Source organism: Miniopterus natalensis, chromosome 14 (genome assembly GCF_054644295.1).
Source record: "Miniopterus natalensis isolate mMinNat1 chromosome 14, mMinNat1.hap1, whole genome shotgun sequence".
Classification (NCBI taxonomy): Eukaryota; Metazoa; Chordata; class Mammalia; order Chiroptera; family Miniopteridae; genus Miniopterus; species Miniopterus natalensis.
This window is the reverse complement of record NC_142094.1, coordinates 25,157,849-25,180,431: the sequence shown is the minus strand read 5'-3', so window position 1 is coordinate 25,180,431 and position 22,583 is coordinate 25,157,849. Positions and strand designations below refer to the sequence as shown.

General features: G+C 37.3%; 1 protein-coding gene across 1 annotated transcript in view; it reads right to left on the bottom strand.

The window, feature by feature from the left end:
* The window catches only part of LOC107543268 (catenin alpha-3), a 435,074-nt gene that overhangs the window by 211,498 nt on the left and 200,993 nt on the right, over positions 1-22,583 (bottom strand). The window contains exon 4 of the mRNA XM_087824142.1: positions 3,064-3,215. Coding sequence (XP_087680268.1) covers positions 3,064-3,215 — 152 coding nt within the window. The remainder of the gene's footprint in view (positions 1-3,063; positions 3,216-22,583) is intronic.

Genomic DNA, 22,583 nt, shown 5'->3' with positions numbered 1-22,583 from the left:
AGACATAAGATAGGATTCTGCAACACTCAAAAACATCCTCAAGATCATAGTCTATCCCTCCCTGAACTTGCATAATTATAAACATATTGCCCTAGTGTTGACACTCTGTAGATATACTCCGCAAATGTTTTGCATTTCTAAGGTCAGGATATTGGTCAGCATTAAATCTGACCTTATAAAGAGACAGTTCTACCACATCAGTTTCACCTTCTATGATAAAGGGACAGTCCTCAAAGGAAAAAACAAAGTTCTTTTCATTAATTGTGCCCCTGAGTTAGGCTTCTCTTCTCATTCCCTAACCCAGTTAGCAGTTATGTAGAGTTGTACAGGTCGTCCTCCAAGGAATCCCCGTAGAAGGTAGTTCCATTGAGGGCCCCCTAGAGTTTGCCTGGGGGAGGGGTGATGCAGGGACAGAGACCACGGGCCCCTTCATGGTTTCAAGTATAGCAGCTCTGCTTTTATCTGTTTTATAATTTTGGTCAGCAAGTACATTTGAAGAAAAAATATCTCTACCACAAAATTTTAAAAAATTATTTCAAACCATATACTTACCAAAATGATCTCAGCTAGACAGAATGTCAGATTCTAAGGGCTCTTAATATTAATGCCCTTAACTGGAGCTATCTAGCAGAGATTACAGTCAGATACAGGGCCAGTATAGTGTAATATTTTTATTAGTAACCTGGATGAAAGAACTAAAATTATAATCTCATGATTCTAACTGATGCTAATGTAGGTAAATTCAACAACCAAATTTAAAAGCAACATGATAGACTATATAAAGAATCATTTAGAAATACAATAAAGTTTAATTGGATTAAGATTTAGGACCAAGGGCAAACACATCAAATCAAAATGGAGAAGAAATATACAGGCAAAAACAGGATAAAAATATGTATTTTTAAAAGTCATTGTCTATTACAACAATCATGGTGTTTAAGAGGGGAATAAAATAGGCCAACAGCAGTTGACTATGTTAATAGCAATAACGTAAAGAACAAGTTTTCCACTTTAACACTGGACAGGCCCTAATGAGAGTATACTTTTTGATAGTCTCGTTTGAGAGGTTTCTTGAAAAGTTAAGTAAGGACTAGCGAAGAACATAAAATACTAAATTATTCCTATGAGGAAAAGCTAAAGAAAATTGAAGTATTTACCTTAAAAAAGAGATGACTATAAAGAAAAACCATTGCCCTCTAAGGCTATTAATAATTACAATAAATTGTTTTCCTGCCTTACAGAGGACTGCTGACTATGAGGGATACATAGAAATAATGGCAAAATAATCTCATGTGCTGTAAGTCAGGCATTTCGATAATAAGGAAAATTTTAAATAACGGAGCATTCAAATTGGAGACATTATAAGACATTTTTTTCATCCCTTTTGCAGGAAAAAAAAAAAAAATGCATTCCCATCCCCGGTTCACCTGTTCTATTTCAGTGGTTTATCTTCTCAAATATCCACCCAGGATACTGGAAATGTAGGGGTTTCACTCTGATAAGACTATTTGTTAAAGTTCATGTGTCTTTTTCATACTCTGTGTCTCTGTCCTAGTTCAACCTATCCTAACTCTGGGCTACTACCCATCCACTAGCGCGCACAGGTAACGTACACAATCCTTTGTTGGAACAGCATATTTGGTAAAGGTGACTTGAGTTCAGACGCAGCACTGGTGCAGTGCCATGTTCCCAGTCACATATGAACAAGCGCTTCCAGGCTGCTCACAAATACGCATCCTGAGGTTTCTCTCTTATGTGTCTAATTGGCTTGCTTTCAGGTTTTTTCAAGCTCTGAAGTGCTAGATCCTATATCTTGACACCTCTAGTATTTCTCTACAATTTCTTCCGTCAGCCTGCTAGGCTCCTTGACTCTTTGTTGACACCTTTCCTTACAAGGTCTCCAAATGACTCCATTTTTATGGACGGCTCAGCATAACCTAACTATGACATTCAGGCCCGTCAGATACTGGTGATGCCCCTCCCATATCTCCAAAGCACTTCTAGTTCCATCTTATAGTCTTAAAGAGAGTCAAATCCAGAGGACTTCAAGTTGAATTCTACTCATAATTAATTTCTTTCACCAGTCCTACTAAATCTTCTTACTGAAGCAACTGCTACTCTACCTGAGGGTTGTGTATTTTAGCCACAAGGACTTGATTGGCTGAGGCAGGAGGCTCTGGGAACATCTCTGAGGAGAGGTAGCCTTTAACCAAGAATGAATAAGTGGATAAACTGGATTTTGTGAGATAATTCTGAGGCCCCAGTATCGTGCTCCAACTGCCCACAGTGACTCATAAATACACCTTATTGGTTTCCTTCCCTTTCCTGCCTCACTTGTTCCTAAATAGACTAATGGTAGCACAAATCCTTACTACAGTGTTTGCTTCCAGGTAAACCTATGTTAAAATAACATTGAAAAAATAGTCCATATTAACATGTGAGTGAAAACAAATAAGCCTGGTCTCTGTATAAGCACTGTGCCCACAACCAGTGGCTCATGCTTGGGAAGATGGCACATATTCCCCCAATGAGACAACTCCCAGACTGGGGCAGTTGTACCTGGTAGTTGTGCCAGGTGAGATTTCTTACAGAACACTATGATTCCCTGATCTAACATGAAAGGGACTGCCACAGAGATAACTTGTTGTAAAACACATTTTTCTACCAATTTCACTACAGTGATCAGAAAGATCCTTTCTTTTCTGGAAAGGAAAGAAAGCAACTTACTATATGTATTTTTCTTAGACTCCTGATCACGCTAAGTGACAGCTCAGCAAATTCTGCAAACAACAAATCCTATCATTTCTGCACACAGGGCAGTTAAATGTGCTCATTTGCATAAGTTATAACCAAAGACACAAGTATTGCATAAGTTATAACCAAACACACAAGTATTGCTTGTGACAATAGATCTGACTTGGGAATGAATATGAATTTCTAAATTTCTAATGGATTTCAGCATTGACATTATGGCATAGAAATAAAACATTCCTTATAACCATTCCAGGCATTCCAGATGGTAAAGAATGTTGCAATAATTCAATGGAGGTAAAACAAACTTACCCGAATCATCATGACTGAACATCTGATATCATGAATTGTATCGTAGATCTTCTTTGAGATGTCTACAAACTGATTATCATCAAACACATCCAAAGAGTTCTTATTTAGGGCTTCCAAGGCCACATTCACTTGTGTTACAAACTCAGGAATTGCTGTGGGAATTGATAAGAAAGAGAGATTGTCCTGTTTATATTTTCCGATTTCTAAACTTTCCAGGAAATGCAGAATCATATTTTTAAACAAATACTTGACTAATAGAATTTTAATTATTTTTAACATAGAGAGACAAAACACTTCGGCAGGATGATCTTGAATCTCCAAAAAGTAAAAAGAATCAACGACAAAAAGAGACATTTTTACGGAAATATTTTAAAAGATTATCTTTCTCCTTTACATCATTATTTTTGTTTGTTTTTAGCCAAGCTTGGGACCATATAATCATTTCTCATTCTACCCCATATGTGCCCCAAGAAATTCCAAAAAGAATTGATGTGGATAACAGTTGAAATTGTAACCAGAAAGATATTTAAAGGAAAATAATGTGAATTGCTAAATAGAAGAAAATTTAATTAAAGGTACTAATTATGTATCATAGAAATAATAATATTGTAAACTGTCTTTGGTATAATATTTTCCCTATCAACAAATCATCAAAGAAATTGAGTGAATGAATAAATGAATGAATATAATATATAAAATCCAGACCAAAAAATGTAGGTACGATGCATCATGCTCAGCTTGCATTTCAATGTGTTTTAACTTTTGTTCACACTTGGAAATCTCCAAAAATATATTTATGTGAGCTTATACATACTTTAAATATGTTGAGAACAATCAACATATTTAATGAGTTTACCTTTGTATAGTGTTGAGAGATGAGAGAACTCTTAAGAAAACATGTCCTGTTATTTCACATTTCCTTCAGGTTCTAGGTATGAACAACCAGCTGTCACCAAAGAATAGGAGAAAGTGGCTCCTAAGCGCTTTGACAACCTGTATTAATCCTACAGGCACAGCTCAATGCAGAGATGTGGTCTGAAAGCCTGTGAAGGCTTCATAATCTTCCCCACGACCAAACAAGTATGCCATTCAATAACTGAACTCTATAACATCTTCAGTCTGTTACTACATCTCTATAGTAATGAAACTGTCCCATCTTCTATGCAGATCTTGACAAAAAATAAATTCAAAAAAGACAAGCATAAAATCACATAAAGGTCTAGTTTCACTGGCATGTGAGATAATCTGAGAAAGATTTAGGGTATTTTAAGGAAAATAGCCTTTTCATTATTGCAACATGATTTCATTTAAAGTCCTCTTGGGGGCTTTTTACTAATACACTAGTATTAGCTCCAATTAAAATAAAATCTTTCAGAAGCAAATGTTTAATTTCTGAAGTACAGATGGAGACTACCACTTTTTCACTCTAATAGCATAAATGAACTCTTCAAAGCTGATATGTAATGCATTTCCCATTTCATTAGCTTCAACATCAGCCGTGGGTATGCTTTGCTCACACAATGGGCATATGGTTGCTTGGATCAGGCTGGGAGTGAATCTTTTAAATGCTTTCAAGAAAATACAAAGTGAATATAATTAAGTAGCCAGTTAATGGTAATTTAGAAGGAGTAACAAGGTGACAAACCTGTCCTGAATCCATAATCTACCTAAGTTTCAAGAAAGTAAGGCTCACACAGAATATACCCCATGTTGCACAATTATCGATCGAAAGGGGCATCCCTCAGACAAAGGCAGCCTAATCAATTGAAATGCCAGGAAGGATAAACTGTTCTGAACTTTCGTGTGTAGATTTATTAAACAAAGGTAGCCTTTGGGTCGATACATTGTCAGCTTTAAATTTAAAGTATCGTGTCCATCTTACACTGCCAAACGTGAAGGCAGCTCTGAACTCTCTGGAGGTCTGTATGTTCTGCAGAATATAAAGAACAGCTGCTATTCTTTGCTCATTCATCTTGACACTAAGCTAAGCATTTTGTATGCATTGTCTCATGTAATCTACACAGCAGCCCTGTGAGGCGGGAAGTATTACTATCCTGGTTTTACAGATGAGAAAACTGAGGTCACACAGCCTAATAATTGGTGGGCTGATCATTGGGGCTACAGAGGCTGCTCTCTGGACCCCAAAGCTGCACTGTTTCCTTCTGATAAGTAAGATCCTTGGGGCTTCTAGGTTTCAGTGTACCAGGGGGAATTAATGGTAACTGTCTGGCAATGAGGTTAACAAACTTATAGAGGCAACTCTGCCTAGGCCTTCAGTCTCTCTCTGGTAGTGACCCAAGAACAGTTCATCCCTTCTTAATCCTTGCTGTATTAATTACATGCCTTTGCAAGTAGGGGAGGGTACATGATTATTGGATTTAATAGTTCAAAAAAGAATTCAGACTTCTTACAGGTTATCACCTCAAATGATGTCACCAAATTATGTTTTCTATCCCGAATAAAAGGCAGACTAAAATAATGTTTCTAATTATACTATTATCTTTGAAAATACTAATGCGAGAGGAATTTGGCTTTGCAAGTTAACATAACGCTGTCATCATTTCTTCACATTATGCTGAGTGAGAGGGAAGAAGCCAGTCATAGCAGAAAGTGCATTAAGCGTATCCATGATGTCAACAAATGCCTCCTACCCTTCTTTTCTTAAAAAGAAATACTGAACAAACTTTGATTATCATGGTTCATATTTTCGTAATATTTAGGAAGCCAATGTTACGCATGAAAAATGTGTTTGACCCCTCACAGATTCTATATCATGAAGTGCAATGACTGGTGAGGATTTTGCGATTTCTCAGATGAAAGAATCAAGGGTCTGAGTGAATGAGTGCTTTATGAAACATTACAGAGTTAATAAGAGCAGTACTTCTAACCTCACTATTCTACTCTACAGCTACCTTTCAAGCCTTTGAAATATCTCCAAAAAACAAAGCAAAAATCTAAAAAAATAAAATAACAAAGAAAATATTCTTTTGTGGCTTCATGATACTGATAAATTTTTCCCCCTGGCAGAAATCAACTTTCTACATATGAAACCGGATCATTTAATTAGCCTCAGTCTCCAGCTTTGGGTCTCTCCAGTGACAGATTTAGCTCTTTTCTATGGAGCTAACATTTAAAAATCTTGATGTTTATAAATAATGCTAATATTAATAAATAATATTCCTTGACTTAAGTGTTACAGAAAGTCTATGACTTCATAATATTAAATGAGGGTGTGTCTCTTCCACACTTCTCACATTGTTTTCAAATTTGTTTATGACACAATAATTGGTCAAATGATTATGATTATTTAAGTATTTAAAATTGGACATGGACCAAAGAATGTTCTATGATGGCCGTTGCTCCCTTTTGTACCACTGTTTTAATGGAGTTAACAAATTACTTCTTTTAAAATCTTTTTTGATTAGTTTTGTTGTATTTCTCAGTAAAAATCCTCAAATATTTTAATTACTCATCAAGTTCCTACATTATCGAACTTCTCAAAATCCATCAATATACATTTGTACCAGGTCTAACAGCCAACCCTCAACCCCGCCCCCAGTGACCCCAGCCTCCTGTGTTCACGGCTCTGTGTGTCCTTCCCCCCACGGACGGGAGTACAGCCCAGGCGATGGCATGCTACTTCCCAGACTATTTAAAAAATACATCAAGGTTCGACCTTGGTCACTCTCTCTCAGTACTGCTTGCTCTGGGGACTTCGGTTGTTGTGAACAGATCTCTAGAGAGGCCCACATGACGAGGAACTTAGGCTTCTGGCCAACAGCCATACGAGTGAATTCAGAAGTGGATCCTCTAAAACCAAAGGTGAACCCAAAACAGCAAGACGGGGGCTGAGGAAAGGAGTCAGAAAAGCAGCGCCCTGGGGGCATCTAAGCGGGTGTAGCACCGAGAGTAAGTAAACAGGGAGATGTTTCAAGAGCCGGGGTTCTCACCCTGGAAGCAGGGGTGCTGCATGAAGTCAGACAGGACAAGGAAATGCCTGATGGGATGGGACGCGCTGGAGATGCCAGTGTGAGCTCACGGTTTCATGCACTATAGCGATGTATTGCCTTTGTGAAAGCGTGGAGGGGAAATGCGAAGGCACATCTTATTTTCACGCACATTAAAAAATTCCCAGAAAGGATCAATACAGAAATAAGGAGCCTCATTGTTTACAAGAGATAATAAGAACAAGACGGAAGGAATATAAGAATAGAGATTCATCTCTGACAATATATTCTGTGTAGTTTTAACTTTTATAAGCATGTTAAAGTTATCCAATTTCCAAAATAAAATTGACAATGAGGATATGGGCAGGGGGAGGAAACCTAAAACCAAATGCAAAAAGCAACAAATAAACAAATGAATTTGTTTTGAATTTTTAAGGTGTATATTACTGAGTTGCTTATACTCAATTGCTTTCTAAAGCTGTGTTGTGCAATACAGTAGCCACTGGAAATATGCTATTTAACTTTACATTAAATGGATACAAATTAAAATACCATTAAAAATTCTTAGTCTAGCCCAGTGTGGCTCAGGTGGCTGGAGCGTCGTCCAGTCCACTGCGAGGTCACGGGCTCTGTTCTCGGTCAGGGAACTTGCTTGGGCTTCAGCTCTGTCCTTGGTTGGGGCGCTTACAAGAGGCAACAGATCGATGTTCCTCTCATATCGATGTTCCTCTCTCTCTCTCTCTCTCTCTCTCTCTCTCTCATCAGTGAACATGTCCTCAGGTGAGGAGAAAAAAAAAAGATGTTTGGACAGATGCATGGATGTAAGGATTTACAAGTAGATGAAAAGAGAGGTTAATTTTTATAACTCTCCTACTTCCAAAAAAATTTAAGTCCATTTAAAAAAGAGGCAAGGGTACAATAAGCTTTTAAAACAAGGCCAATATCACAGGAGCCACATAATGAAAGTTGGGTAATAGAAGCATAATTACATAGAAAATTCTAGCTAATGCGAAAATGAAGCAATGAGTATGATTCATATTATGTATGAAAATGAAGCTGAGCACTTAGAAATTTAAAAAAGTTTTCCTCCTCAACATTGTGTGCTAAGAAGAATGAATGGATCACTTAGGTATTTATATTTTTTGTTATTAAGTAACAATGAACTGTTAGTGTTACAGAAGATGCAAAAGCATTCTTAAGACTTTTTTTTTTAAACCAGATTTTTAGAAAAGGAGAGGGAGTGAGAAAGACATCATGTGAGAGGAAACATTGGCTCGGCTGCCTGCTACACGCCCCTGCAGGGGAACCCCAGCGCGTGCCCGGCAGGAATCAAACCAGCAACCTTTCAGGGCACAGGGCTGATGCTGGACCAACCGACTCGCACCAGCCAGGGCTCATAAGACTATTTCTTATACAACATCAGCAGCATCTTCTTCAGGAAGTTAAAGTACTAGAAATTTGGGGTTGTACCTTTTGGTTTTCTGATATGATACAGAAATATGACTTAGACAATTTTTATTGTAGGAATTTAATAGAATAATTAATTATTTCGGCATGACTTTTGACAGGAGTAAATCATAAATTATTTAAAACTGATGTCAACAATGGTTAGTTCTCAAAGGATGGACATTTAGGATTATCAGGCAAAAAAACTTCCACTAGTTTTAGATACTAAGTGTTGACTGGGGAAAATTGATATTTTCCTGTGAAAATGAAAGTGGCTTGTATTCCTGCTTTAGGAAGCCTCAGATCTGAAATCCAAAAGGTGAGAATCTATCAGAAAGTGACCACCGCAGTATCTGAGGCGTAACATTGTTCCAGGATAAGAGGGGACACGCGTTGACCGATTACTCACTAAGTACCAGTCGTTTTGCCAGAGCTTTACACAAGTTGGGGGCCGCAGAGGCATGGTGGGGTATGTCTAGATTTGTAGTCAAACCTCCTACTTGGGGGTAACTTTGTTTGCATTTTATATGCACTGTGTTCTCAGGAATTGTGCAAAACCATAGCTCTGAGCAGAGAGTAAACTCACTCCTCAGGAAACCTGATTGTGACACATTGGTTTTTCAACTTTCTCCTGCATCAGAATCACCAGAAGGACCCATTAAAACGCAGATGCTGGGCCCCGCCCACAGAGTTCCTGTTCAGCAGGCCTCATTTGGAAGCAAAAGAATGCTAATTTTGACAAGTAATGTTACTGGGATCACACTTTGAGAATTACATGTAGCAGGTGTAATTGGTTGGCTCTCCAACACTCATTGCCAGCATCCTTGCTAAAAGAACCATGGATTTGTTCAGGTATCCAAACAGCAGGAAAGGGATCCAGTTCTCAGCTCAGAAGTAAATCCCGATTAATACCCCATCATTTCTCTGGTCAGTGATCGGTTTAAAGAGACCAGGCACCCTCTTGTGGCTGATGAGAATCAGGGAAGTGTACTGGCGGAGGGTTCTGGGGAAGGCTTTCTTGCTCAAAGGGAAATACCAGGGAGACGATCCCTTTTTTCTCTCTGGACATTTTTTCTTTCTGGATGTGACTCCTAGAACTACTGTGGCCACTTTGCAACAAAGAAAAAAGCTGACATATCAAAATGGCAGAGAAAAAAATAAATATATATACACACACACACACATATATATGTATATATAAAAATATATTTTATATATGTGTGTGTGTGTGTGTGTGTATTTATATATCAAGAAAGGGTTTCTTGATATAAACCTGCAAATTTTTCTGTTACTCAGAGTTGAAAGAACTGATTAAATGATGATACAATTAAATCCTAAAATTAAATCCACTTCAAAGATGGGAAAGTGAGACTTGGAGGATAGCCCATGTTTATAGTTAATAATTTATAGACAACTTTTATACATATTTCTGCTGAATCCAAAGCTTGCGTTCTTTCCACTGCTCTTCATACTGATGGGTGTGTTGACACTTTTTCATTTTAACTGTGGTACCCATCTGAGTAATTTTTTTTTTTTTTCTAAATCCAGCAGGGATAAAAAAAATATCTCTAAGCTCAAATTTTGCTCAGATATATCACAACACAGATGTTTGATATCACTCTGTTCCATATATTTTAAATTCAAGTGTTAGTAGGAAAAATTGGAGAATCTACAGTATTATATTTAGCAATGAATAGGCCACAGAAAATATGCCCTCATAACAATAAAGGCTCTCTTTCCCTTAAGTGTCTTAAACTCAAAATAGGATTTTATGGCTTGTAATTTTAATTCAACAACAAGAACATCCTTTAGGATGACACATTCAAAAAATGAAAAGAATCTTCCAAAAATAAATATTTAAATTAAAACTGAAGACATAAATATTTAAATTAAAACTGAAGACATTAGTGATTTTGGAACTGAGATCAAGCACCAGATCCTTTCCCCTTTCAACAACAGAAAATACGTACTTGTACATGCTTTCGTTAAAAAATCTTTATTGCGTTCCCTGGTGATACTTAATTGTGAATATTTTTGCCTTGATCCTGTGTTGTATAAGAGCAGATCTATGTATTTTCTACGTTTTAACCCAGATTACATTGTTCTTGTGATAACTGAAATGCTGATCGCTAGCTATCCTTCTGGTAAAATGAAGTATCTGAATTAGGCACTCCCATCATTTCTTGTAACTGCCATTTACGGGCTATACAAAGAGGACTCCCAAATTACATTTGTCTCTCATTTCCTTCCCTGGCTTCACACACATGGCTTTTGCTGTATCTATATTGCACAAGCTATGAGCACCTTTCCACTCAGCATGCACAAAAACGAAGTCATTACCTCGTTCACCAAATGTGCCATCATTCTTGTATTTCCCATCTTGGTGAACAGAATGACCACCTACCCAAGCACCTGAACAGGATGGCTGCCTTTTGCATCCTGTATAACTCTGAAACCCTAACTTTTGAGAACCCCGCTGGCATGTCTGCAGCTCAGGCCTTCCCCCCGCATCCCGGCTGACTGAGAGGACGGCTCCCTAAGGCACCGGCCATATCTAGCCTCGGCCCACCCACCCCACCGCCATCACAGGAATTGTTCCATCAGGACTCACCGTGTCCCTGACACGGCGAAACCCTTTGGCCGACACTTAATTGTTGAAAGGATCAAAACCAAGCTTTGAACGGCAGCATTTATTGCCTCCATTTTCCTCATTAGTCCCCTTCAGTGTCATCTCCAGTAATTTCATATCTGTCATTTTATAGCTCAACCATTCAAAACAGCTTACAGCTTCCCTGACATGTCATCTTATTTACTCTCACATTTGCTCGTTTCCTAAGGTATGCCCTTCCTCATTGCAGCTCTTTCCCCCTCTCTTTCAAGAGTTAATACAGATGACAACTGTCATCTATATTGGAACCTTTTACGACTTTTCCCTTTTCCACACCCACATCTCAGACTGGGTAAGTGCTCTGCTTCTGTGCTCCATATACTATTATTTGCCACCTACTTTATGTTCTACAAAGATGACGTACTTAGGTGACACATTTGCATAAATTCTGTGTGCGCATGCGCCTGCGTCTCCTAAGTGTCTGGTGTCATCTCATCAGCTTCTCTCACCAACTTAACTCTTCCCTGTGTCCATGTGTCTCCATCATCCAGTCCGTCCCCGAGTCCATCGCTAACCCTGCAGCTCTGGCCTCCCGAGTGTTTCCGGTACATAGTAGCTGCTCAGTAATTGCGCGTTCAGTGAACCCACTTTTCTAGCTCAAGTTCTTATGACTCCATAATCTGCTTCTGTGTATTCTTGGGCTGGAAGAGTCCTTCATAAGTTGCCTAGCTGTACTCTAGAGCTCACAATAAATTGGTTTTGAAATAATGCACTTATTAACTTTGCCATTAGTTAAAGGAACTGTTGCAAGAGTCGCAGAGCATTGGCTTCGGGTCCCTCGCGATGGCAGTTTCCTCTTGGAACCCGCCTGCTCTTATTCCAAAGCTCCGGCCCCACGGTGCCCGGCTTTGCCTCTGCGTGCCCGCAGTGCCTCCAGCATATTACCGATGGACAAAGCTCCGAAGGTAAGAGGATTAATTAGGATAAAACCTGCAATGCCCAGAGCTAACGCCAATTCCGTGGGTCAGCAAAAACGCTCTGAAAACCTTCCCTTTGAGGCGGAAAAAGCCTCTCACATATTTTCTTTTTCTACCTTTGGAATTCTCCGAGTCATCAGGAGTCTGCCTGGAAAGGTAAAGCGAGAAACTATATGTAAGCATTTTTGTTGTTTTATTCTTAATAGTCTTAGATTTGTGTGTCCGTTTCTCCTTAAAGGACCTCATTACTCTGCCTAGGTGTCCATTGTCCTCGAGATTCCCAGAGATGTTCAGTAGGCTCTTGTATCTCAGGCCATTTCCTTCTGTCCTTTGGTACATTGCTTTTTTTCCCTCTACCACGGGGAAAAAAAGTTATTTCAACAGATAGCGACTTATCTGTATGCGTAATTAGCTCTATTTCAAGAATGCAAAAACCGAAGTTCAGTAAAATTAAGTGCTTATGCCTAGAATTGCTTACTAGTAAATGATGATCCCCAAAATAATTCTAATGACCAAGCTTTATCTTTTCTACTTTTAAAGTCTACCTAAAAGGTCAACAATCTGTTTGGAGATGCAACAAGTACCTAGTGAACGACACAGCGGGCATAACTAGGTTTTTCATGTATTCTAGTGCAGTCTCGATAAATCATCTATTATATAGTTACCTGTGTTTCCCATTACCTGTAGAAAACAAGGCAGAAAAAGGTAACTGCCGTAAGAGAAACGCATAAAGCTCTGGAGATACTGAAGGATTAGTGACATCATATCGATGAAGAGAGATTGGGAAAAATTCTTGTAGAAAAGGTGACATGGGAAAGCTTGGGCCTTGTAGAGTGGCTAAGATATAAACAAACACAGGAAGGTAAGTTGGGAGAGAGTATATTACATAAGTAATAGAGCACGAGAAACTTATGGTTGTGGTTAAGAAGTGAGGAAAAGAGAGTTTATACCTTAATAACGATCAGTGTAGCAAAATGGCAAAAAGGCTCACAGTTTGAGACCACACTAGACTGTGGTTTTAATTCCAAGCCAAAGAATCTGTACTGAATTTCGTAGAAAATTAATGGCTTTTGGAAATTTTATAAGATTCTAACATGACTAGTGGTGAGAAAGAAAAGTATTTTATACCTGATGCGGGACAGAATTTCTTATATGGTGAAATGTATTGCTTTTTCTGGGAAGTGATCAACATTCCTGGTAAAATAACCAGTGTAATTTCCTGACTTTCAGGTTTTTTCTGACTTCTCTTCTAGGAAGTTAGACTTGCCTCAACTAACCATCATATGCTAAGAGCCTGATGAATTTTTGGTAAAGTTGTATACAATCTAATACTGTTAATCCAATTATCCACCCCCCATGAACGGTCTCTACTAAGATGATATATTTGAATTTGCTTTTTCTAAAACTTCCTTCCTTGTAGCACGTTTGAAATATAATTTTATCATCTGATCATAATTAATTTGCCTGAGAAGATATCTGAGGATAAAAGAGAGGCAGGGAGAGAGAGGGAGACAGAGAGAGTGAGAGACAGAGACAGAGAGAGACAGAGATTTGAAGGGCATTTGCACAGAGGTGACATTTGGAGCCCTGGCAGCAGGCTGAATCAGAGCTCTGAGGAAGATCTCCATTTTGGAGAAAATATGTAGAAGTGATGTTAGCCAAAGTGACAGAGATAAGCACAGAGAATTAGGAGGCGAATCAGGAAAACACAAAGTTTAAAATTGTACATTCAGATGCTTGGTGTCATGCTAATTTTACAGTTTCAAAGGGAAGCTTGGTTGTCAAAATTAAAAATATCTCTGCTGATAGTATTTTCCACTTTTGAGAGAGAAGAAGCTTTTATCCTTTTGGTGATTACCTTTTCATACCGCAGGAATATCTGCACTGTATGTGGAAAAAACCATGGAAACCAAAATGACTGTTCAAATGTAAGATGAAAGTATTTTCTGACACTCTTGTTATTACTATTACATTATGAGAGCCTTATCAACCGAAGACTTCTCGTTTTCTTCTTCGGCATTCATTAGTGAAACTGAATTTATCTAATGCATTGTAGGAAAAATGTTCTACTCAATCAATCTAAGAATAGGTTAAAAATGCATAATCATTGGTAATCTCTTTACAGCAAAAGGAATTAGAACCAACTCTCCAGCCAGGCGAGCGGAGTAACACTGATTCCCTCTGCATCTGGAATGGGGCTCACTGCATTTCACCGACAAGGGGATGGGGAAGTGGCACCCGAACTGAAAGGTTAATAGTGACCAACATGGGAGGTTGCGTGTAGAGAGGGCTGCGACAGGGGGGCTGCCTGCAGAGACCACTTGCAACAATGCAGTGTCAAACAGCCACCAAGACAAGACAGAGGCCAGGATAACATACCCGCCAGAAGGAATCAAAAACAGACTCTGCTGACCCAAAGGCTCCAAGGCCACAAATGTCAAGCTCTTCCCTTAGTGACTGCTGCTGTCAACTACCAAACAGGCTCTCTCCTGGCGAGGACAGCAGGTTACATCTCTCAGTCGCTGCTTAGGAAATAGCCTGTCAGCACATCATCTCTGAACACAAGGACAAGATAATTGTCCCAAGTTCTGCCAGGCAGAAGTCCCAGTCACCTGAGGAAGTAGTAATACGGAATAGAGTGCATTCTTATTAACATTAGCTCCCACTATCCTTTGCGTTAACAGGAAACATTTTGGAGGTAGCGATAACATTTTGTAGTATTTGGTTGTTGTTTTTCAAAATCTTTCTTAATGCAGGGGATTTGTTTTTAACTTATATAGATCAGTAAGGAATGTCTACATTGAATGATTAACCATAATCAACACTGATGTTTTCCAATTTTCTGTTTTGTAGTTCAACCAAAATGGAACAAACACAAATATAAGTTTCAAATCCATTAAAAGTATGTTTGGTTTATGTACTAGGGAAATGAGCCCATTATTAAAACAGATTTTTAAAGATTTATAGGAAGAGTCAAGCAGACGAAATTGCCCATTCAGGATATTTCATTACTTTTATGGGATAAAGGTAAAACTATATGATTTCTATTATACTTTTTCAGCTGTTACTCAAATTGATTACAACCACAAAGAAATTTCATATTCTGATTCATCACCATGTTAAATGACTATGAAGTCTTCTAAACAAAAGCATAAAACTCGACTTCCTTCTTCCTAGTACTAGATGCACACAGCAAGGTCTCTTTAAAAGTGGTCATCACATTTTCTGCTTGTTCCTAAATGTGTTTTAAAAATAGCTAAAGTTGAAATAAAGAAAAAACTAATCATGAACATTGACTGATTCTGGAAACTAGAGGGAATTGTATAATGCTTATAATCCAAGGGAGGATTACCTGTATGGATTTCAAAAAAGATCCTACCTCCCTAAATGTTGTGACATTTTAGAAAATGTTGGTTAATTGTCACACTTTTCTTCCAGCTTTAAGAAGTCACAATCTAAGAGGTTTTGAAAGCTTAATTAGCAAACAACAAAGGAAAAAGTAGAACTACTCAGGGAGCAATTAAAAAAAATAAACAACAACAACAACAACAAAAGAACTGGAAATGTTAAACTGAAGTCAGAGAAAGAACCAGGCATCTCTTTCTTGCTCCACTGAAAATCCATGCCAAAAATACTAATGAGTGTCTTTCTTTTTCTTGTCTATTTTCTTTAGGAAACCGACACTCCCAATTTTGACTGTTGTGCACAAAATTCATAGCATCACATCATTTCAGTGAGCTGAAAACATTAAAGAAATATAACGTGCAAGCAATAAGATCCTATGAACTTATGTGTGAACTTCAGAGAGATAAGTATGGCGGAAGATGTAGGGATGGAGGGAATCTAGTCCTATGTACACATTAGGAAAGAAAATAGGATCATTCCTTTTAGATTCATCCTTGGAATAGAAAACAACTGGAGGTCACATATTTAAAGTACTGTAAAAAGAATATTTATCAAGAAATAAGCCAGAAAATAATAGCATCACTGTAAGAAGAAGATAACATTTGGATAACATCTGCTAATAATGAGGCATATATTATAGCCATCTGACATGGGAGTTAAAGGCAGGAATTTAGATAATACAATGATATTTATTTTGATATGATTGCTATTTATAAGATGAGAGTAAACATAGGACTGAAAAATTAAGGCTCTGTAATTTCTAGAACTAGGATTAATGAACTATATGAAGAAAAGTATGAGTTCTTGTTCATAAAACATATTTTCTGAAAACTTTTAGAAATGCAAAAGAATCATAAGAAGGGTGAGGGACATAATTCAACAGCATTATTTAGGGCTAGTGTTATTTGGCTGCTTTACTAATGATTTCACCAAGTGAGTTATAACGATTTTCCTGAAGTACAATCATTTCAATGTCGACTGCTAGGGTAGAAGGCTCCATCATGACAACCCACACAGGACAGAGAGCTCAGAGGTGACAACTAATACACAGTGAGGGCATTGCTCTAAAATCTGACTTTCCTCTTATAAAGTCCCCAAGAATCAATATGCATTCTTTTCTTGAAACCTTTCACGGTTTTCTGCTGATAGGCTTTAGGAAAAGGGGAAATAAAGGATGAGTTTCAAACAACCACTTGGCTGTGAGGAGAGTCCCAGACTTATGTGGTGAAGACGCTGTAGTTCTCATGAAACCTCCTACCATGTTTGCTATGAGGTCCAGATTCACGAATACGGAATAAATAAGAACAGGAAAATAAAATGACATACACCCAGGAACAGTAATAAGTAAAGATAAATCATAAAATAAGGAATAAGAAAAATAAAAAATTAGAATATCACAGTAGTAATTGCTATTGAAGAATGCTAAAATTAGTGGGCAAAACATTAAGAGAAACAGGATATTTGCATGCCCTACAATACACCCCCCCGAATATTTATTAAATAGCACGATGCAAAACTATGATTCTCATGCTTCCAGGAGATGAAGCTTTACTCCCCTTCCCTTGAGTGTGAGCTGGACTTGGTAACTCATGTCTAATGAATAGAGCATGGACAGGGAAAAGCAATAATTGTATAATGGAGGAAACTGATGGGTACTATCTTCACCGAGTGATTGAGATCAACATTACCAGTTATAACTCAGAGCGATATAATGGACCCCTAAATTAGGTGAAAATAATGGTACTTTATGTGTGTGGCATTCTGCCCCCAAATCCATAACCCCTGTCTAATCATAAAAACTTTAGACATAATCAAATTAAGGGTCAATTTGCAAAATACTTGACCAGTGTTCCTTAAAAGTAACAATGTAAGGTATATATTAGAACAAAAATAATGCTCTATAGTCAATAATCTAAGCTTCCATTTTAGGAAACTGTAAAAGAAAAATTAAACACAAAGTAAGTAGAAGAAATAATAAAAATTAGAGAAGAAATTAGAAAAAAAAAATCAATGAAATTTTAAAAAGAAAATCAATGAAATCAAAAGCTGCCTTACAGATGTTCAACATCACTAATCATCAGAGAAATGCAAATTAAAACTACAATGAGATATCACCTCACATCTCACACTCATCAGAATGGTTATAATCAATAAATCAACAAACAACAAGTGTTGGCAAGGATGTGGAGAGAAGGGAGGCCTCGTGCACTTTTGGTGGGATATGCAATTGGTAAAGCCACTATGGAAAACAGTATGGTGTCTCCTCAAAAAATTAAAAATAGAACCACCATATAACCCAGCAATCCCATTTCTGGGTATTTATCTAAAGAAATCCAAAACACTAATCCAAAAATATATATGCATCCTTATGCTCACTGAAGCATTTTTTACAATAGCCAAGATATGGAAGCAGCCTAAGTGTCCACCCATAGATGAATAGATAAAGAAGGTGTGGTACATACACACAATGGAATATTACTTGGCCATAAACAAGAATGGTATTGCCTCTTAAGTCTGAACAATGAAATACCCTATGGCCCAGTCCTTTGCTCGTAAATAACTGTTCATAGCATCTTTATGCATAATAGAAAAACAAGAAAAGAAATGTCTTAATAAGTCATATATTCCTCAGCAGCATAACATATACATTTTGATATATTTGTGTAATGGATTAATGCACTTGTGTTTTGAAACCAAAGGTGAAAAAAAGCAAGTTGCAAAAGGTATTGATAATAAATTTTGATCCTAAAATACAGAAGTATATTTGTACACACACACCACTCACACATATAATACTTAGGTGTGTTTGTGGTATGTTATTTTAAATGTGTACACTTACAAGAACGTGTATGAAAAATGTCAATACAAATTCAGGCCAGTGATTAACTCTGAGAGGATAGGTCATACAGTAGGGTAAGTACAGATATTTGCTTGATTTATTATTAGCATTATTTTAAGTAATATATATGTTATTTTTACTCTGGTGTGTGAGATATACTGCATATTTCTCCACAGTAAAAAATGAAAATTTCAGTTGCCTGACCTTTCTGTGGTTCTCACCAAGCCCCCACTGCCTCTTCCTGATCCTCACACCCCTTGCCCATATCTGAGACCTAGTTTAAGGCAACCAAATTCATTTGTCTTGCTTACGTTCAAGTATCCGGACTGAAACACAACAAACATCAAAATAAAATTTCAACTTAGAATGACAAATATTGTCCCCCTAGGTATTTAGCTGTCATAGGTTTTAGTAATTTTATCGCATAGATGTTATCAATTCCCAACTGCTTTTGCGAATTTACGTAAAAGGATTTGTAACAAAACACGAATGATGATAAAACACCGATAATGATAATTATTCAACACAGGAAGACAGAAAAAAAATGTGAAGGAAACAGTCAACCTCTTTTCTCAAGTGGGCTACACATTTGGCTAATTTATCTTTTTGAATCCTATGCTGTGTTCCTCCCACCATCCTACACGAAATCAGAGGATGTGAGTTAAAATTCCCTGAAGCAAAACACGGCTATCACAAAGAATTAACAGGGGGGAAAATCAAATGTGACTTTTCGTTCTGATGGCAACTTATACTTTTCTACAGCTTTCACAGCGGAAGTCTTTGGTTCATTCAGGAGTCAGTTTAAGCACCGCCTGCTTTACTGATAAGGAACCCCAGCTCCAGGTAGGTTAAAAAGTTCCTAAGAGTTTATAGAGCCGTCAATGACAATTCTAACACTGATGTGACAAATTCAGAGGGAACCGTCTTCCTCCTCAAAAGGGACAGTTTATATAAAACACTGGTGCAGTGATGATCACATGCTAAGTGCTCAATGATGAAGGTGAATTCTCTCCTGTCTGCTCTATTTTGCCTCATTTCTCAGTTCCAGGCAGCTGACGGATCTGAACTATAGATCCCAGGTCTCAGCAATAATGTTGACTTGACAGTACCCAAAGATCACAGTGTGCCCCTTGCTGTCCAAAAATCCCAAGTAAATATATTTTTGCTAATGTGTCACCTGTCAATTATTACTATAATTAGAATTTCACATGATCCCAAATTCCAAATAAAGCATAAAAACACATATCTAGAGGGTTAGAAAAACTCTCCATTTTAAGCAATACATAGATACAGTGTGCAGACACTTAACCGATTTTTTTTCCAACTTCCATCTGGTATCACACATAGTGGACACACCACAAAACTGGCCACTAGCCGCCTGGGTTTTTTTTTTTTTTCTGTGATTTGACCTTTATCAAATCATGTCCTTGCCCTGAATCTCAGCCTTCTCTTCTAAAAGCAGAGATAGTTTAACTAGATATTCAATGAGGTCCCTTCCTGTTTTAAGGCTGTTGTGTTTTTTTTAACTATCACACATTTACAGGATCTTCTGGTTCCTGCCAATACAGAGAGCCAAATGACAGCTTCAGCTACTAGTGTTTCTCATTAACGCACTTCAGGCGACGGCACAGAAGGGCTTAGTGAATCAGTGGTGGTGCCAGATTAAAATTTATAGTCACGCCTAATCTATTGTCCTTCTACTGAGCCATACTGCCTCAGAGACTCCATTTAATAATAAAACAAGATTTAAAGGGCAAAACTCCATGGTATTGGCATATGCAAGGATAAAACTGAACGACCCTGCTGTAAAATCATGTCACATAATGACTGTTGAGTATTTACATGGCTGCAAAGAATGTGTACTGGTATGGTGTTGCCCCACAGAGGGTGTTATTTGGTTCAAAGGATTATGGTGAAGTTTTAAAAGAAATAAATTACAGACTGTTACCCTTATGCCCCAAACTCTGCGTACAAAGGTGCACCTCAATAGTCCTTATAATAAAACTTGTGAAGATTCATAGACACTTTGTTCTTCAGGGGCTTGTGCTGGAAGGATTTAAGCAATGAACTTAAAACTCGGGGCTAAAAAATATCGCTAATTGAAGTCAACCGTATCTATTTCAGGACCCCAAATTACTAAAGAATATTTCTTGGTAACAGCTCCAGAGCATGTATCCTTCAGACAGTTATAAGCGTTTGTCGTGTATTAATTCACTTAATCCTTACAACAACCCTCTGAAGTAAATACTGTTATTATGCCCAGTTTACACAAGAAGAAACAGAAAACCGAAGTTATGTAACTAGTATCGGAAGGACAGGAAGAATAGTTTCTGTTAAAAATGTGCCCATCTATCTGTATGTAAAATAGCCATGTTAATTAACGACTACTCTATGCATGGTTTTTACTTGCTCATAAAGGAGCACACATTGAAGTATGCAATCTTCCATGAGTTAAGATAAAAGATTTTAGAAGCTAAAATGTTTCTCATTACACTATATCAAAAACTTTACTGATCAGTTGTTTGTGTGAAGTTCACTTTTAAATGGAGGTACTGAAGCTTAAAAAATTAAGCTCATTTCACAAGTAAGGACAAGTAAATTTTTCACCATGGTTCTACAAATGTTCTGATTGTATCATATTGTAACTTTATCTTAAAATATATAAGCAGCTTCAATCATCTCCAAAACTTATTAATTCAGAGATAACGCTTGATATCTTAAATCCTGATTTATTTTCCCACTGTTTCTTCTTAAACTGGCAAAACCATATTTTAATTTGATTTAGAATAAAAATGAATTAAGTCTATTGTTGATTCCCATCTGCAAACTCTAACACTTGCTATGAAGTTCATAAAAACCTCAGACAGTGTCTTCTATTGCTCTGAAGACCTGAGCTTCATTTTTAGTTTATTTCCTGAGAATTCCGTTTATGACATTGCCTAAAGCATATCCTTCGCAAATACACAAATGGAAACATTAGCTTCCTAAGTAAGGCTCAGTAGCTGGGACTGAACTTCCTTATCAAATGCAGCAGGAGATTCAGGCTGCTGCTGAACGCCATTAAGCAGTCGCCGTCTCCTGGGTTAAAAGTTCTCCACCGAGCGCTGCTGCAGAGACAGACCCGGGACAGGGCGGAAGGGTCACAGCTGCCTCTCTGACATGCAGGACTGAAGTCTCGCCTGAGCACGGTTTACATCGATGCACGTGCCCAAACTCTACCTTTGTTTATACTGTAGGTGGCAGAATTTTTATGCTTTAAGCATCTTTTATAACTCTGTATTTTCCAGCAGATAAAAAATTGAGGTGCCTCATCCATCAGATCGTGTTTTATGAAAATGTTCACATGGTTCCAGAAAGGATGGTCAGGCCCCGAACGTGGGTGCCTTTTGTTTTTGTTATTGCTTATAAACTAATATACATTATTTGACCTGATCATACTTTATATATGTTTTAATTTTTTTCTCTTTATCTTGCAATGTCAGTCTTATCCAATTTTTTAAGAAGTAACCAGTAAATTAAAAGCAGTAATTATGGAAAACTCTTAAAAACAGAATTCACTCCTGCTGAAGGTTTTAGAATGGATGATTCATCTGCAGTGAATCAATCATCCCGAATGCCTACTTCAAAGACTATTGAGTTAGGTATATTTATTCCTGAAAGGGGGTGTCATTTTACCTACTAATAATTGGGGGAAAAAATCAAATTAAAAACACAAGGGGGTCTTAATATATGGTGACAGGAGAAGATACGACTTTGGGTGGTGGGCACATAGAGCAATATACAGATCTTGTAACATAGAAACCTACACCTGAAACCTATATGTTCATATTAACCATTGTCACCCCAATAAATTTAATTGAAAAATAAAAATAAACAAAAAGAAAAACAAAGAAAAACATAAAAAATTTAACATATCTTTTTAAGCTTATAAAACTGTGAAACTTAAAATCCTTATTTAGACTTCCAATGGTATAAAATACTGCCATTCACAGTTTTGTGATATTTGTATATACATATTTATGTATATATTTAAAATCGCTATTTTTTCAGTCTGTATTAAAACACGTTCATCATTTGTTTTTGTTTTTAAAACAAATTATGTCAGTGAAGGTAATTTTTTTTACTAGCCTTTTAAAGACTAATTTACTTACATTTTAAACACCCATAGAAAGTCATATTTTGTTATATATTTCAAATGCTCTAAGACAAAGTTAAGCACGGTGGATTGAAGTTCATCAAAATACTTTGGCTTCTTAATTTGAAGTCAACATATGTTCTTCCTTAATAACTGTTACTTA